Raw genomic sequence first — 17941 nt, forward strand, 5'->3', positions numbered from 1 at the left:
CTTAATGGTTACATCTTTTTAATGGGCTACAAACGAAGCTCACTTTAGGGCCCGTTGGAGACCTTTGTCTCTCTCTCTATCTCTCTCTTTTGCTCTGTCTGTCTCTCTCTCTCGCTGAGAATGGAGGCGAAACGTAGTAGCAATCGATGCAGTTTCTGGCTTCCGAAGAAGAAGAGATCATGAGCGAATTCTCCAATCGAGAGTTCTTTGTGAGTTTTGATTTTTCGAAGAAGTTTAAACCTTCGTTTTTTTTTTTTCCAAAATTAGTGAGGAGAGCTGATTTTTTTTTGCTAAACAGGTTTTGTGGGAACCATAGTCAGAGATTGGAAGGTGAATGGATTCCATGCCCTATTGATCCATCTCAGTAAGTCAAAGCTTTTATTTTTTTCAAAGGTTTTAGTTTGCCAAACTGTTTGATTCGAATTTTGTAGCTCTGTGTTGCAGGAGAATCTCGAAGGGCATATCAAGAGATGTCCTTTACTTAAAGAGACCGTAGCATTGTCTGGTAAAAGGTTTTATCAGAAGGTATTAATGCCGGAGAAGAATATAAGAAGATGGGATCTTGTTCTGTTGTTACTTCAGAGATGAAGAGGAATCTGCTCTATAGTATGAATGTTTCTAAGTTTCGTCAGCTAATTAAGAAAATTGATGATGTTCATGGCGGTATTTGTAAAGATATCGAAGATTCGTATCTGTCACCTGAAGCTTGTAACATATGGTTTAATAAGGAGATAGATAGGTAAATTGTTAGAAAAGTTTGGAGCTTTTGTTGTTGTTGGGGTTTGGTTTAGTGAGATGAGAAGGGTTCTGTTTTACTGATAGTTTCTGTGATTTGTTTGGCAGGAAGATACCGTTTCAAGAGAAGCACGTTTTGCAGCAAGGTTCGATTCTTGGTAACTTGGAAAAGTTTGGGGTATTGAACAAGTGCAACGAAAAGGTGGAATGTTGCGAAAGTTATCTGGAAGAGAAAGACGATAGTAGTGTGTCTGCGGTTGTTGAATTTGGCGCTGGGAGAGGATACTTAACACAGATGCTAGCAGATTGCTATGGGATCAATAAGGTGTATCTAGTTGAGAGGAAATCTTATAAGCTCAAGGTTGGTTTAGCTTGCTTTGTTTGTGTTCAATTCATTCTTTTGAGTAATTTAGCTTATTTCTCAGTCCTCATCTATTTGACCACTTCTAGGCCGATCGGTCATTGAGGCAAAAGGAGAACTTAGTATTAGAGCGTATGAGAATCGATAGTAAGGCTCCCTTAAATCTAGTACATTTTCTTGTATACTTGTTCCGGGTTATGTAGTATTGATCAAAAGATAAATTCTTTTGTGTTTTCAGTCGAGGATTTGGACCTTAACGCAGTTGAATCTTTACATGGTGTTCCTTATGTGGCTGTTGGGAAACATCTCTGTGGTCCTGCAACAGGTCACTACACTCATGTCTTTACTCCTACACTTTAGTCTTTTAGATTTCCACTTCGTAATGAGTGTCTGTTTTTGCTAACTGATGTACATTTTGATGCGTTGATAATAGATTTGAGCTTAAGATGTTGTTTGTCGAGACAAGATGGTGAAAGCCCGGTACCTAGAGGTCTCGCTATTGCGACTTGTTGCCATCATCTTTGCCAATGGAAAAGCTACATAAGTAAGTAAACTCAGTCACTACTTCGTCTTTGATCTATCAGAGTATTATAGAACTTCTCAATTAAACAAGAATATGGTCATGTGTCTCGCAGATAAAGAATATATCCTTAGCCTGGGGATCTCCAAGGACGAGTTCCATATCATGACTTCGTTCACTAGCTGGGCTGTTGATGATGATCACGGTTCCAATGTTCCTGGTGTTGACGACATTGACCTTCTTGTTGCAAAGTAATATATCTTGGAGTTAAGAGATGATAAAGAAGTTTACTTCAAATAAGTAATTTCGTTTTAATTGTTCTTCTGATGCTGTAGTGCAAAGGAGGAAGAAGAAGGAGAAGTGAGAGATGATTTGAGCAGCGTGGAGGAAGTTGTGAAGAAAATGAAACCCATGGAAAGAGCTGTTTTAGGTTTTAAATGCAAACAGATAATTGATGCGGGGAGGATGAAGTGGGTTAAGAAACACGGGTTAGATTCAAAGCTAGTGAAGTATATTCCGGCAAGCATCTCGCCTGAAAATACTCTACTGGTCGCCGGATGATAACCCAGTCCTTGTTTTGCTTGATGTTGTATTGTTGTTGTTGGTTTTTCCAATACTTGGTAGGTGAAAGAAGACATAGAACAGATATACACATACATATGGATATGGTGCACGCCAGCAATTTTTTGATATATTTATTTTATAAACCTCTTTACAAGTCACAACTTCGTGTGTTTTTCAACTTTTAAGGATGGTCGTTGAGATAATCTTTGGAAAACAGAATGGTCTTTTGCATAACTACAAATTACAATACAAATTTTACGAAATCATCACACAAACGAATAAAATCTTACTATTGTTTAGCTCATTGTCTTTGGTCAAATCCACTGTAGTAGTAGTAGTATACAAAACCAATTTTCTCACATTCTATTACATGTACATGAATCTCTCTTCTGCGTCGATTACCCACGTAATTTAACTGAGGATAAAGATCCTATGAAGGAAGACTGCAACGTCATTACACACGCACGTACGTACGGATCAGTTTTGTTCCGTTCACACTTCACACTCAGACAAATAATCAAAACACTCGCCAGATCATCAACCAACTCTATAAATAATCCAATCGCTTACCACCACCAAGATCATTCAAATATACACCGCAATGGAAACACCTAAAGGCACCATCATCTTCACTACCGTTGGTCGAACTCACTACGGCTTCGACGTCTTCTCTCTCCACATCGCCACCTCCCTCGAACGCCGTTTAACAGACGGCGTTTCCGTTAACTTCAACGCTCAGTTCACCAGCGGCGATAATGTCGTCTTTGTTTCGGAACGAAACGGATCCGCTACGATTTTCAGAACCCGACCCGGAAATTCTGAACCCGAGCAGCTTCCCGGAGCTCCGGATAGCTACTTCCACGACCGTCCCATCGTTACTCAATCCAACATACTCTATTTCATCTCAGCTCACGAGCAGCCTGATCGTCATTTCAAGAATTGGTCTGCGCTTTATGCCGTGGAACTCAACGGCGAGAAGAGAGAGGTTACACGTGTCACTCCACCAGACGTCGCCGATTTTAGCCCGGCGGTTTCTCAATCGGGAGAACTCTTAGCCGTCGCGTCCTATGGATCTCGATCTTGGGGAGGTGAGTTTCACGAGATCAACACTGATATAGTTGTTTTCAAAGCATCTGAACCGGAGACAAGAGTGGTGATTTGCGAGCGTGGCGGATGGCCGACTTGGTCCGGCGATTCAACTGTTTTCTTCCACCACCAAGCAGACGACGGTTGGTGGAGCATATTCCGGGTGGATATACCGGAAAATTTCCAGAAACATCCCGATTACCCAATCGTACCGATCCGAGTCACTCCATCTGGACTCCACTGTTTCACACCTGCAGCTTTCCACGACGAGAAACGAATCGCCGTCGCAACTCGCCGCCGCGGCGTCACCTACCGTCACATCGAGATTTACGACTTTGAACACAAAACGTTTCAGCCAGTGACTGAGCCACTCAATCCGAGTTTCCACCATTACAACCCCTTCGTATCTGCCGATTCCGAGTTCCTCGGCTACCACCGGTTCAGAGGCGGCGAGTCAACTCAGGGCGAGTCAATCGTTCCGAACATAGAATCCATCGTTTCACCAATCAAGACCCTCAGCTTACTCAGAATAAACGGATCGTTTCCAGCACCATCACCTAACGGCGACCTAATCGCATTAAACTCCGACTTCGACATCAACGGTGGTATCAAAGTCGCGAAATCCGACGGCTCAAAACGATGGACGTTGATCAAAGACCGTACAGCTTTCTACAATTCATGGAGTCCAACGGAGCGTCATGTAATCTACACATCTCTCGGTCCAATCTTCAGTCCGGCGAGTATGGCGGTTCAGATAGCTCGAATTAAGTTCGATCCCTCAGATCTCACCGCCGATAAAGAAGAGCTTCCATGTGATGTGAAGATTCTCACACTCGATAACACTGGGAACAACGCTTTCCCTTCTTGCTCTCCCGATGGCAAATCAGTCGTGTTCCGATCTGGTAGATCAGGTCATAAGAATCTCTACATTCTAGACGCCGTTAACGGAGAATCTAACGGCGGTGGGATACGACGGTTAACGGAAGGGCCGTGGATCGATACTATGCCTTGCTGGTCTCCGAAAGGAGATCTCATCGGATTCTCATCTAACCGGCACAATCCAGAGAACACCGCTGCGTTCGGTGCTTACGTGGTGAGACCTGACGGTTCTGGTTTGAGGAGGATTCAAATCGCGGGACCGGAAGGTTCGGAGGAAGCGGCAAGGGAGAGAGTTAATCACGTGAGTTTCAATAAGGATGGTGATTGGCTAGTTTTCACGGCGAACCTCTGTGGGATAACGGCGGAGCCGGTGGCGATTCCGAATCAGTTTCAGCCGTATGGGGATTTGTACATTGTCAAAGTGGACGGGACGGGGTTGAGGAGGCTGACGTGGAATGGGTATGAGGATGGGACTCCGACGTGGCATACTGTGGATGAATTGGATCTGACTCGGTTGAGTTTGAACGGTCAGGATGGAGATAAGCTTGGAGGTCAGTTTGAGGAGCCGTTGTGGATCTCGTGCGATATATGAATAAGACAGTCAGCCAATATTCTTGGCAAAAGTAAAATAATAAAAATAATGTAATCTCGCTTTTTTATTCGAATAAAACAAACAAATAAATATTTTTAATATATCAGAATACGTGTCGAACAGTAAGTCATTAATGCGGGGATAGCTCAGTTGGGAGAGCGTCAGACTGAAGATCTGAAGGTCGCGTGTTCGATCCACGCTCACCGCATATTTTATTTTTTTCCTTTAAATTTTTTAACACTTAATGGGCCTAATAAATAATAAGCCCAAATGTTCGAATCTCGTTCACTCACCGCATAATTTATTTTCTACTAATTTTTAAAAAACTCATTGGGCCTTACATTTTTTAAGCCCAAATGTTCGAAACTCGTTGACTCACGTGCGAAGTTTGACTACTATTGCAAAAGTTTTGTGTTGCCTTTAAAGTCTAAACTTTGAACTTCTCAAGTCGGAGTCGGAGCCGCACTGTTTTAACATGGCGGAAGAAAACAGCCGCCGCAAGTGGAATCCTCACGCCGGTCCATACCTCGGAGAAGTCTCTTCACTAGCTTTTCTCAATCTCCCTCAACATGTTTCTTCAATTCCTTATCTTCTCGCCGGTGAGCTCTCCCGAGAAATTTTTGTGTTTCTCATAAACTCTTAGAATGATTAAATTTTAGGAGTTTCTGATGTAATTGGAGTTTCAATTTTTTCAATTAGGTTCCGGTTCGGACATTCTGCTTTACGATTTGAGTTCCGGTGAGTTGATTCGCTCGTTTCAAGTGTTTGAGGGGGTTCGCGTCCATGGAACTGTTTGTAGCAGCAGCTTTGTTCGTTCGGCTGAGCGATACACGTATAAACTTGTTATATTCGGGGAGAAGAAAGTGAAGATCTTTTCATTGATTGTTGAATTAGCCTCGAGCAGTGGTGAAATCTCCGTGAATTTGGAAATATTTGAATCTTTGCCGAGGCTTAGCAATTGGGTCTTCGACGTTTGTTTCTTACAGGTTCATATCTCCGTTTCTGTGTTGTCTCTGCTTGGTTTTATAATGTACATTAGACCTCATGGGTTAGGTTTGTTATTGTGATAGGACTCTACTGGTTCATTGGAAGAAGAAGATAAGCTTCTAGCTATTGGATGTAGTGATAATTCTCTCTGCATTTGGAATGTTAAAGAATCGCTCATGGCTTTTGAAATTCAGTCACCAGGTTGGTTTTGCTGTACTGGGGTTTAAGGGTTTTGAAGACTCTTAAGTTAGAGCTTTTGATTTATCGAGCTATTTTTTACTTAGGTAATTTGTTTGTTTGGTTGCAGATAGGTGTCTACTGTATACTATGCGTCTATGGGGAAACAGTATTTCTACTCTCCGCATCGCTTCTGGCACTATATTTAATGAGGTCAGTGAACTTTTCTTTCCTTTCATATTTCACGTATAATGGTACTTTGTTTAGTCTTGTTACTATTTTGGTGCCTATAGCTTTAGTAACTGGAATCGACTGGTTGTTGGCAGATCCTTGTTTGGAGGGTAGTTGGCCTTGATGGTGACAATGTCGACCATGGGAATTATTGTGCTTCTCATATGCTTAGACTTATTGGACATGAGGGTTCAATATTTCGCATTGTCTGGTCTTTGGATGGATCGAAACTAGTCTCCGTCTCTGATGATCGTAGGTGAACAGTTATTTTGTGTGTTAAGCATTTAATACCTCACCTTTCCTTGATTACTTTATCTATTTGCATAATTTTTTCTTTTATAGTGCTAGGATATGGGAAGTCGATTCGCAGGAGGTCGTTGGCCCTGTGCTGTTTGGCCACAGTGTTCGGGTTTGGGACTGCTGCATCTCAGATTCTGTATGTACCTCGATTGTCTTTGACTTATATTTCTGGTTATTTTATTATTATGCTAAGAGCTTACAAACATTAAAAATGTGAATGTCATCGCTTCTGAGGGATAATACTGCCACTGTTCTAATTTCTAAACATAAGTTTTATTACATAGAAATTTGTTCGCACCTATGATCATATAAGAATGATGTGTACATTGAAAATTTAACTTATAGATTGTTGAAATTGGATGTGTTTCTGTTACAGTTGATTGTCACTGCTGGTGAGGATTGTACATGCCGTGTCTGGGGTGTGGATGGTACCCAGCTGGAAGTGATAAAGGAACATATGTAAGTGGTAACATGGTGTTTTTGTTGATCACACTATTCACATCATGCTTTTATGTTATTACTGATGTAAAGATATTGTGTACTATACAGTGGAAGAGGCATATGGAGATGTTTGTATGATCCAAACTCATCCCTTCTTGTTACTGCCGGATTTGATTCTGCAATCAAAGTACATCAATTGCATAAATGTGGGTCTAAAGCGTTGTTAGATACTGTAGGAGTGCTTAATTCACCAGATAAAGTGGAATATTTTTCAGCCTGCCTCCCAAATTCAGCGGAGCATACTGGTCTCATGGACAGGTAATACATGTCACTTCACAAATTTTTAGTGTCTACGAAATCTTTTTTTCGGTACAGTATGCCAAATGAATACATAAGTTGGTGATATTGAACATGAATGGAAGTAATGGCAAAGTAATGATAAGAGTCTAAATTTTTTTGTTATTTTGGATTTATTTTTACTGTAAAGATTTTGTGTATAATTGTAAATATGATTGTTTCTCCCTTGCAGCAAGAGTGAGTATGTACGTTGCTTGCAGTTCACGCAGGAAGATACCATGTATGTGGCCACAAACCATGGTTGCTTGTACCACGCAAGGTTATTATCATCTGGAAATGTAAGGTGGACTGAATTGGTTTGCATACCTGAAGGGGGGCCTATTATTACCATGGATGTCATGCCTAGCGGAGAGGTACGCGAGTCTTCTGCATTAGATGATTGGGTTGCTCTTGGAGATGGCAAAGGGAATATGACAGTTGTTCGGGTTATTGGTGATATTGATCTCCCGCATGCGGGCATGAATCAAAGTTGGAAGGCTAGCCCAGAGAGACAACTTCTGGGGGCTTTCTGGTGCAAATCATTAGGCTATAGGTAAGTAGATGTTGAGCATGAACAATGATATATTTGTATAATTTCTTGGACAATGCATCAATTGTGTGGAATCATTTGGTCGGAGATATTTTTGAGATTACAATTTTCAGTCTCTGTCTTCCAGGTTTGTTTTTTCTTGCAATCCTAGAGGACTATTGAAGCTGTGGAAACTATCCGATCCTTTAGAATCTGCTGCTTCTAGTGCTGCTGGAACTTATGATGTCTCCCTCTTGGCTGAATTCTCCTCTTGTTTTGGAAAGCGAATAATGTGTGTAGATGCATCAGTAGAAGATGAGGTAATATCCGTTTCAATTGTTGCCATGTGTCTGAGTTCTATTACTTTCTTTATAGTCCCTAGTTTCAACCGCTGGACATATTAATTTCTCACCATGGCCAACTAAATGTAGAGCAAAGAACACCAATCATTCTTGGATATCCCCAAGACTAGGACATAAATTTTCTTAAGATGTTAAGTCTAAAAAGTTTGCAGCCAAGAGTTTTGTGTCTTAAGCCTTGTTGTTTGTAGGTGATTCTGTGTGGAGATTTACGTGGCAATATCACACTATTTCCTCTGTCAAAGGACATGCTGAACGGAGTTTCTGTTTCTTCAGAATTGAAGATACCTTCACTAATATATTTCAAAGGTGCTCATGGGATTTCAACTGTTTCCAGTCTTTCAGTTGCTCGAATAACTTCCAACAAAGCTGAAATATGCTCGGTATGCCTAATCTAACCTCGTTTTTTTGCTGTTGGTAGTTTTTTTGGTTTATTAGGGAAAATAAATCATGCAATCCTCACTATTATTTTCTTTTGTTTCGTTTTCTTTTCGCAACCTCATGTTTAGACTGGAGCAGATGGTTGCATATGCTATTTCGAATATGACAGAGAGAGGCAGACGTTAGAGTTTATGGGTTTGAAACAATTGAAAGAGTTGAACTTAGTTCAATCTGTTTGTCAAGGGGTGCAACTTTCGAAAGACCATCCAAACACTAACTATGCAGCCGGATTTGCGTCAACAGATTTCATATTGTGGAATTTAACAGCTGAAGCAAAGGTCCAACCCTTGACTTATTCCTTTTATTCACCTTCTTAATGCGAGCTGTAATGATATTCTGTCAATAGGTTGCACAAATCTCATGTGGTGGATGGCGCCGACCCCATTCCTTTTATCTCGGGGAAGTCCCTGAGCGGCAAAACTGTTTTGCATATGTGAAGGTGCATCTCTTCTATCTCGGTTAAAGTTATATAATAATGTTTGGTCTTTGACTGATGTCAACCTGTCTAATTTTTTAGGATGATGTCATTCATATTCATAGACACTGGATTGGAGGACAGAAGACCAAAATTTTTCCTCTAAATTTGCATACACAATTTCATGGAAGAGAATTGCATTCTGTATGCTTCATCTCTGCGGATACGAAAACCGGGTTTGATTCCGAAGAACATAAAATATCTGATCAGTCTAGTTGGATTGCAACAGGGTGTGAAGGTGGATCTGTGAGATTGACTAGGTAGGTACTAGTTTTATTAAAGTTTAATTAAGTGATATTTGATGGCAGTTTATTAGTATTTTTGTCTAAGTGTTTGGGGTTATTTAGGTATGCATCTGAGTTAGGAAATTGGTCAACATCAGAGCTACTAGGAGAACATGTTGGAGGCTCAGCTGTGAGATCAGTTTGTTGTGTATCAAACGTGCACATGGTTGTTTCAGATATACCTAACTTACCAGACGTGTGCGAACAAGACTCAGCAGTGGATGATAGTGAAAGTCCTTGCTTACTGATTTCTGTTGGAGCCAAGCGTGTTGTAACTTCTTGGCTCCTAAGGAATGGTAGACAAAATAAAAAGGGAGAATCTTGTATTAGTGATAATGGACACATTAAAGCTTCATCGGAAGTGTCTTCAGTGACGTTCCAATGGCTTGCTACTGACATGCCCACCAAATCTCGTCTTTGTGGAAAGATTGAGAAATCTCCAAAACTCGAAGGGGTTGAAGAAGATACTACTGCTAACGTCACAAAGTTAGGATCTAATACGTATCATGGGCGAGAAAGCTACGAAGATGACTGGAGATACATGGCTACCACTGCATTTCTTGTAAAATGTGTTGGTTCCAGGTTAGAGGGACAGCCTTATCTTGCTTTGATTGAACCCATCAGTGATAACAAATGTTGAAATGTTTTCTGTTCATCTTTTCAGGCTAACTATCTGTTTTGTCGCTGTGGCTTGCTCTGATGCCACCCTTACCTTACGGGCCCTAGTCTTGCCACATAGATTATGGTAATTACTTGTCTGATGACTTGGATTTTGACCTTGATTTTGTGTTTCATTTTGATATTTACCGCGTCTGATTTCAGGTTTGATGTTGCATCTTTAGTTCCACTGAAATCGCCAGTTCTGTCACTACAACACGCCGTTGTGCCTCTGCATCCCCCACATGAAGGTTAGGCCATTGATATTAATACTTGTCTATCATTTGACTTCTTATCAATTCGTTTCCTTTCATGCTAAATGAAAGTCCTTTGTCCTTACCCAATTTGTCTTTTCGTAAATTAAGGGATACAGCCTTCTTAAATATCCCACTAGCGTAATAATTTTTCGATAACTAAACCCTGACAGGTAATACATCATCAAGTGATGTGTATCTCCTCATCAGTGGAGCCACAGATGGAAGCATAGCCTTTTGGGATGTAACTAAATGTGTAGAAGCTTTTGTAAAGCAAGTATCCAGCATTCATATTGAGAAGTTCATTGATTGTCAGTTACGACCACGAACTGGAAGAGGAAGTCAAGGTGGTAGGAAATGGAAACTGCTAAAAGGCAACATATCTAATAAAAGACAAGACAGCAGCAACTCAGTTGGTGAAGCTGCAGAAGAAGATCCAGCCACGTCTTTGGAATTCACAAATGGCGTTCCTCATGAAAATGATAAAAACGAAGGTGAAGGAGATTATCCACCTGAGACAAGCGAGATAAAGCCTTCACATGTCGTGAAGAACGCTCATCAATCTGGAGTTAACTGCCTTTATGTTTCTCGCTCGAGCAGTTCTCCAAGTGATGGCGATGGTATGATGTTGTTCAATGTGATTAGCGGGGGTGATGATCAAGCCCTTCATTGTCTTAGCTTCAACATCCAAAGTGGTAGTCCAGCCAACAAATCTGAAATCATAGATAAAAACCAAAACCCAAATTACAGAATCAGACTCACAGACCGTGGAGGTATTGCATCAGCCCATAGCTCTGCCATAAAAGGTACTGTACCTAGAAAACTCCTTCTGGATCAAATGATATAAGCCTCTACTAGACTAATATATCTTTCAGCATTTCTCTAATGAAAGACTGAAATCTTGGTTTTTAATGTGATGAAGGCGTGTGGATGGACACGAACTGGGTGTTCTCGACAGGTCTTGATCAACGTGTGCGTTGCTGGTTTCTTGAAAAAGATGGTAAACTGATCGAGCACGCTCATATAGTCGTCAGTGTGCCTGAGCCAGAGGCGCTCGATGCTAAAGCCATTGATGAGTAAGTAATAATGCACCCATACAGTACTTCCATAATCTTTTTTATCTGTTTGACATCTCACACCAAATCTGTATGTTGAATCTATCTGCAGAAAGATATACCAGATCGCTATTGCCGGACGTGGGATCCAAATGGTTGAATTTTCCGGTTAACAGCTGGGTTTAGAACCCGATTTTTGAGGTGACTCCCTTTCTTTTTTTTTGGCTGCCATAACTTCTTCCTAAAGCTACCCTCTGCTAAGGGTGAGGCTCGGAGATAACAAGATGCATTTCAAAAACCTGTAGTTTATACAGAACCAATTTTGAGGTGCTGGTGATCAGAGTAAACCGGATTTTGATTTTTTGGTTTAGTTTGATTAGAATTGTGATTTTTGTCGGTGCTCTATTAAATATGTGGTATGTATCATGTTCTGAGCCCAATTTGATGTTGAGTTTACATTATTGCTCAAGATTTGGGAAATGGGGAATTGTGCCAATGTGGGGACCTTTTTGAAAACAAATATCACCATTTTCACATGACCTTATTCAATTTTCTAATCAATCAATACAATTTTATTAATAAACTCTTTTGAGATTTGATTTTTCGACTATTAAGTGTTTGGTGACCAAATCTGTTTAAAAAAATATATAATTGTACAGATCCATAGAAGAATAACAACCAATGGTTTTTTCCCATATCCACCAAATTTTGTTGACTGATCAATCAAACTATTCTTTAGTTTTGGAAGAGGTAAAATGTGTTTTAAATTATAGTTTGAGGCCAACCATCTTTTTTTTGTAGTTTTAAGGATATAGATCTTTTTACATCATTATGTACTATTTTATTTTAACCACTAGGCAGTAGGCACTACTCATTGATGATCGTTTTTTTTTTGCTTCACGGAAATCATTGCGGATATTATTTTAAAATTTACTAACGGTCGACTGTATCGGATGCTTCCGTGGTTCTGTACATATTATATTATATGGTCAGCCGTACCATATACTGACAGGTCTATAGTAGTAGACTAGTAGTATTGCTCTTAATTGATGTGTCGGTTCACTTGTTAATGACTACATGAACTTAGATTTTATCCAAAAAAGTTAAGTCTAGTTAATTATATAAATTCTTGATACCTATTTGTAAAAGAAGAAAACGAGAAGTGAGGATATGTATAATAATTCATGACTCTAACGAACTTAATTAATGTTTATTTGAATTTCTCGTATCGGAGACACCATTTCCTGTGGCTGTAATTATCAGATGTTGTTCACAGTAGATAGATATTTCAAGACTCAAAATTAAAAATACGATTTTTCAAGACTGGTCTCAAAACATATATCTTTGTAATATGTGTATCTGTTTTGTGTGCATGAGTTTCGCATGCAACAAATACAATTCTTTCAACTACTAACTTTATCTCATCGTAATCTCCCCGCATGACTTCTACGATTTTGGACTTACGATTATTTTACTAGCACTTAAAGTTGACTGGTAAATCAATTCATTTGAGACGATTGTCTAAAATTGCATAGATTTTGTTTCAGTGTATTTTTTAACATCTAATTAAATTTTATCTTCATGTACATATATAGTTATAAACATTCATATTTGATATGAATTAAAGAAATAACTTTGTTTTATTTTTATTGTGATTTCATAATTTAATAGTCTGGTAATCTTTTTTTTTTGTATTATCGATTTATGATATATTTATAATGTTTTATTTCTAAACTTCTAATCAGCCTAAAATTATATAAATTTTGATTAGATGTTAAAATGTTACCGTCTGTTTAGCATTTAGCGGCTAGCGCTTTCTTGCTTACAACAACTCAATTTCCAAAATAAAATTTTCCTCGCAAACCACAAATTTTGCCAATATACCACATCACCAACTAATTGAACAATGTTACACTCCGCTAGAAGCAACCTGATGGCACAAATGGTATTGAGTATGACAAGACGGGTATATTCATTACTGTTCCAGGTTGATTTTATTGTGTGTAAACTTTAGGCGTGGGCCTCTTTAAATGACGATTAAGTAAAACTAAATAAACATTATGTGGCTTATCATGCCTTGAACAAAAACATCCTTCTCCCAATTAAATAAAAATGGGTAGAGTTGCATTACCAACCCCACTAGAGAAATATGAGCAGCTACACACACGAATTAGCCGTTTTAAGGAGCCGAGTCGAGCCGAATCAGTCTAGTAGTAGAACTCCCGAAACCAGCAGCTACTTGTTGGGGACACCGGCACCTCCCGGTTGGCTACATTAAATTAGTAATTAATTGAGAGATTCGCTCGATTGCAAAACATTTAATAGTGTTATTACTTATTATTATACATGTGCCGAATATGATAATTCAGTCATAGTTAATTCTTGCGGTAAAAAAGTCATATTTATTATATCTTTAGTTATTCAAGTTTCATTGATTAAATCCAAAATCAGTAATTATTTCTTTATATATATAGACTATATTTTAATTTGTTTTTAAGGAAAGAGTTTGTATTTCAACTCTATCCACCAAAATAATTATTCAACTTGACTAAAGTAACATTACTAAAAATTAACGATATCCACCAAAGCATAAATTTATTGGTTCCATACCTTACACTGATCACAAACCCCATTACTACTGTAATCGAGAGAGAAGAACAATGGATTGAGATAATATCATAGCCAATTAGTTACCAGCACTAATTGAACAGAGAAAGGTACAGAGTAATATTATCTCAGAGGTTGAGATATATAAGATAGAAAGAGAGCCCATAATTTTTTTTTATAGCAAAATCGTAATTTGTTTTTTTTTTAAACCAATTCTTCAAAACCATTCTCGAAGGTGGAATTGTTTTAATAGGATTTCCTTTACAAAAATGTATCCAAAGTCTCTCACAATCACTATTATGTTTTTCTAAAAAAAAAAAAAAAAAATTTGGTTTTGAATAATAGTGGATTTATTATGATTTTTGCAAATTGTTGATTGAATAACAGTAGATTGTGAGTGATTTTGAATGATTTTTAACAAATTTCATTTTCAATAACGGTGTATTTGAGATGTGATTTTAAAATCACTAGTTGAATAACGGTGGATTTTTAAAAAAATCACAAATCATCCAAAATCTTGTTTTGATTATACCCCCTAGTTTTTTTTTGGGTCATCTTAATTGTGTAATTGTCAGTTGTCTCATGAATGGATACTCATAATTGAAAACCAAAAGAAAAGGTAAAAGAAAAAAAAAAAGAGAGAAAAAGAGTCCTAACACCAACTTAAACCAAGTCAATAAATTTCCTCATCAATGGTCAGACATATACCCATATATTCACTATATATATATATATATATATATATACAAATTCAAAAAATATATATTTTTCTAAAAGTAATTTAACTGTATAAAAATATATATAGAATATATGAATAAGGTAGGTCAAATCTTTCATTAGAAGACTCTAGTCTAAATCCAACCGTTTAGTGACACATTCAATGGTCATCATTTTTTCTTAACAACCACATAGTTTTTCACCTACCAAAACTATGTCATGAAAGTTTAAGTTCTACCTTTTTCCTTGGCAACAACACCTTATTGTATATAACTATATCTTAGTGAGAAGGAAAATAATATATTAAAATGATTCACTTTCCAAAATTGGGTTTTTAAAAGCATGAGCAAGTAGCCGAATAAGCCGATGAGAAGTAAAAAAAAAAAAGACCTACTCATCCATCCGGTTGACAGTCAACAGTGCCGTTAATCCCTATAAATAGCCCAACCCCCTTCTCATCCACAAATCGTCCCCGACTCGTTTCTTCTTCTTCGCTATTAGATTCGCTTTCAGAGATCTGTTTCTCCGAGATCTGAGATATCGCTCCTTCGTCCCAGGTTTCCCTCTTCTTCTCCTTCTCCCTCTCTGTATCGATTTTTTTTTTCTTCTCGCGATTACATGGGTTTTGGGTCGTATGCTTCGTTAAATCTGCAATGAAATGAGATTTTTCGATGCTTTACGATTCAGATTTGATAGTTTGTAACTGGATCTGTGATAGTGTGCCTAATGAAATGAGATTCTGAAGTTTTTTTTTGTTAGATTTGAGGATATGAGTAGGTTAGGTTATACGTGGTGTATCCGGATCTGTTCGTTTTCGAGTCCTTTCGTAGTATCTAATCTTACTTCATTTTATCAAGTTTCGGAACTCGATTCAGGTTTCATTGTACCGGATCTGCGTAATGGGTTTATCAGTTTTCACAGATTTGGGGTTTTAAATGATTTGCACTTAAGTCTGAGCTATTATTAATGAAAAGAGTCTCCTTGATTAATTCATTAGTCCATGAACTATTAAGATATTTCCTGTTCATTCTTCTATAGAGATCTCCATCACATAAGAATTGCTACTGTCTCTCATAACAACACACTTTGGGCATCTTTGTGTATCAGAAGAAAATCGAATCTTTTTTGGATAAGATGCATCTCTTTTATGCGGTTTTGATAATGATTTTGCTGGATTCTTTCTATCTTTATGTCACTTGAGTGTAGCATCTTTCTTTTTGATTTTGAAACGCTTTCATAATGTTGTTCTGACTTTAATTTCTATGAGGTTGATGATTCAAATCTTTCTTTTCTTCTTATAGGCTTTTGAAAAATGGAGACTTTCCTATTCACATCCGAGTCTGTGAACGAAGGACACCCAGACAAACTTTGCGATCAGATCTCTGATGCAGTTCTCGATGCCTGCCTTGAGCAAGACCCTGACAGCAAAGTTGCTTGCGAGACATGCACCAAGACCAACATGGTCATGGTCTTTGGTGAGATCACTACCAAGGCTACAGTCGACTATGAGAAGATCGTCCGTGACACTTGCCGCGCCATTGGATTCATCTCTGATGATGTTGGTCTCGATGCTGACAAATGCAAGGTTCTTGTCAACATCGAACAACAGAGCCCAGACATTGCTCAAGGTGTTCACGGTCACTTCACCAAGCGTCCAGAAGACATTGGAGCTGGAGACCAAGGACACATGTTTGGTTATGCCACTGACGAAACCCCTGAGCTCATGCCTTTGAGCCATGTCCTTGCTACCAAGATCGGTGCTCGTCTCACAGAAGTCAGAAAGAATGGAACTTGCCGTTGGTTAAGACCAGATGGCAAGACCCAAGTCACTGTTGAGTACTACAACGACAACGGAGCTATGGTTCCAGTCCGTGTCCACACCGTCCTTATCTCAACCCAGCACGATGAAACTGTGACCAATGACGAAATCGCTCGTGACCTCAAGGAGCACGTGATCAAACCAATCATCCCAGAGAAGTACCTCGATGACAAAACCATCTTCCACCTCAACCCATCAGGCAGGTTTGTGATCGGTGGACCACATGGTGACGCTGGTTTGACTGGACGTAAGATCATCATCGACACTTACGGTGGATGGGGAGCTCACGGAGGAGGTGCTTTCTCAGGCAAAGACCCAACCAAAGTCGACAGAAGTGGAGCTTACATTGTGAGGCAGGCAGCAAAGAGTGTGGTGGCTAATGGAATGGCTCGTAGAGCTCTTGTCCAGGTCTCATACGCCATTGGAGTCCCTGAGCCATTGTCTGTGTTCGTTGACACTTACGGAACAGGGTTGATTCCAGACAAGGAGATATTGAAGATCGTGAAAGAGACCTTCGACTTCAGGCCAGGAATGATGACCATTAACTTGGACTTGAAGAGAGGAGGAAATGGAAGGTTTTTGAAAACGGCGGCGTATGGACATTTCGGAAGAGACGACCCTGATTTCACCTGGGAGGTCGTGAAGCCACTCAAGTGGGACAAACCTCAAGCTTAATATCATTATTTATGATTTTAATATTTTGCTATGTTTCTTTAAACATCCTTACCATAGACCAATAATTAAATCCCTATGTTTCTGTTTTTCTTCTTCTTCTTCTTGTATTCTTGATATGAAAGTTTCTGGTTTGTTTACTAGTATTAATTTTGATGTTTGCGATGGTTTCTCTTTCACTATGAATGTTGGTTTATGCTATACTGATCGGAAGCTAAATCTAATTATCTTAGCTATGTTGTCATTTTACCTAATTTAGCTATTGTAAGAAATGTTGGTTAACTAAAACCAACCAACTCAAAAGATCCAAAATCAATGGACGGTAGTANCCTACCATGGACGAATAATTAAATCCCTATGTTTCTGTTTTTCTTCTTGTATTCTTCAAATGAAAGTTTATGGTTTGTTTACTAGTATTAAGTTTGATCTTTGCGATGTTTTCTCTTGGGTTTTGTAGTTGTAGTTTGTGCCCTACATTTCTGGATTTTATGCAATTAGTTGTCTATCTAAAGCAATGGGAAGTATTAGCAGATTTGAATAAAATTGTCTATGCTGTCATTTACCATTTAACTGTTGCATGTTGATTACCCTATAGTATATGATAACTATATAATTGTGCTTAGACGGTTGAATTTGTTTATCATTAATCATTATGAATGTTGGTTTATGCTATACTGATCGGGAGCGAAATCTAATTATCTATGTTGTCATTTACCTATTCTTGGCTGTTGTAAGAAATGTTGGTTAACTAAAAGTCTAAAACCAACCAACTCAAAAGATCCGAAAAGCAATGTATAAACGGTAAAAGGACGAAGGGATCGTGGTAGAAGAGAGCGTCGAAGGTCGTGGACTTTTGAAAAGCT

The 17941-nt window shown here is 38.7% G+C and overlaps 4 protein-coding genes and 1 non-coding gene across 6 annotated transcripts; all 5 read left to right on the forward strand.

The window, feature by feature from the left end:
• LOC104707920 (tRNA:m(4)X modification enzyme TRM13 homolog) lies at window positions 33–2341 on the forward strand. The gene is made up of 9 exons (XM_019228661.1): window positions 33–209; window positions 299–364; window positions 445–739; window positions 844–1096; window positions 1186–1243; window positions 1335–1421; window positions 1530–1640; window positions 1732–1867; window positions 1952–2341. The coding sequence occupies exons 3-9, from the start codon at window positions 555–557 to the stop codon at window positions 2175–2177; spliced, it is 1056 nt and encodes a 351-aa protein (XP_019084206.1). The 5' UTR covers window positions 33–209; window positions 299–364; window positions 445–554; the 3' UTR covers window positions 2178–2341.
• LOC104707922 lies at window positions 2767–4838 on the forward strand. The gene has a single exon (XM_010424379.2). It carries the CDS (start codon window positions 2782–2784, stop codon window positions 4735–4737), a length of 1956 nt encoding a protein of 651 aa, XP_010422681.1. The 5' UTR covers window positions 2767–2781; the 3' UTR covers window positions 4738–4838.
• Window positions 4873–4945, forward strand: TRNAF-GAA. Its single transcript has one exon. It is a non-coding gene; the product is annotated as a tRNA-Phe (tRNA).
• On the forward strand, window positions 5166–11807 carry LOC104707923. The gene is made up of 20 exons (XM_010424380.1): window positions 5166–5336; window positions 5437–5723; window positions 5808–5925; window positions 6032–6114; window positions 6228–6388; window positions 6475–6568; window positions 6809–6891; window positions 6982–7191; window positions 7403–7762; window positions 7887–8058; window positions 8289–8480; window positions 8607–8816; window positions 8885–8977; window positions 9056–9273; window positions 9361–9879; window positions 9962–10042; window positions 10120–10205; window positions 10382–11014; window positions 11131–11284; window positions 11376–11807. The coding sequence occupies exons 1-20, from the start codon at window positions 5213–5215 to the stop codon at window positions 11434–11436; spliced, it is 3939 nt and encodes a 1312-aa protein (XP_010422682.1). The 5' UTR covers window positions 5166–5212; the 3' UTR covers window positions 11437–11807.
• LOC104707924 (S-adenosylmethionine synthase) lies at window positions 14945–17554 on the forward strand. Of its 2 annotated transcripts, XM_019228662.1 has the most exons (3): window positions 14945–15144; window positions 15889–17126; window positions 17408–17554. In XM_019228662.1, exon 2 carries the CDS (start codon window positions 15900–15902, stop codon window positions 17079–17081), a length of 1182 nt encoding a protein of 393 aa, XP_019084207.1. In that variant the 5' UTR covers window positions 14945–15144; window positions 15889–15899; the 3' UTR covers window positions 17082–17126; window positions 17408–17554. The 2 variants fall into 2 exon arrangements, with proteins under 2 accessions (XP_019084207.1, XP_010422683.1); XM_010424381.1 differs by lacking the exon at window positions 17408–17554 and having other exon boundaries at window positions 15889–17257.

This window comes from Camelina sativa, chromosome 8 (assembly GCF_000633955.1).
Source record: "Camelina sativa cultivar DH55 chromosome 8, Cs, whole genome shotgun sequence".
In the NCBI taxonomy this organism is placed as follows: Eukaryota; Viridiplantae; Streptophyta; class Magnoliopsida; order Brassicales; family Brassicaceae; genus Camelina; species Camelina sativa.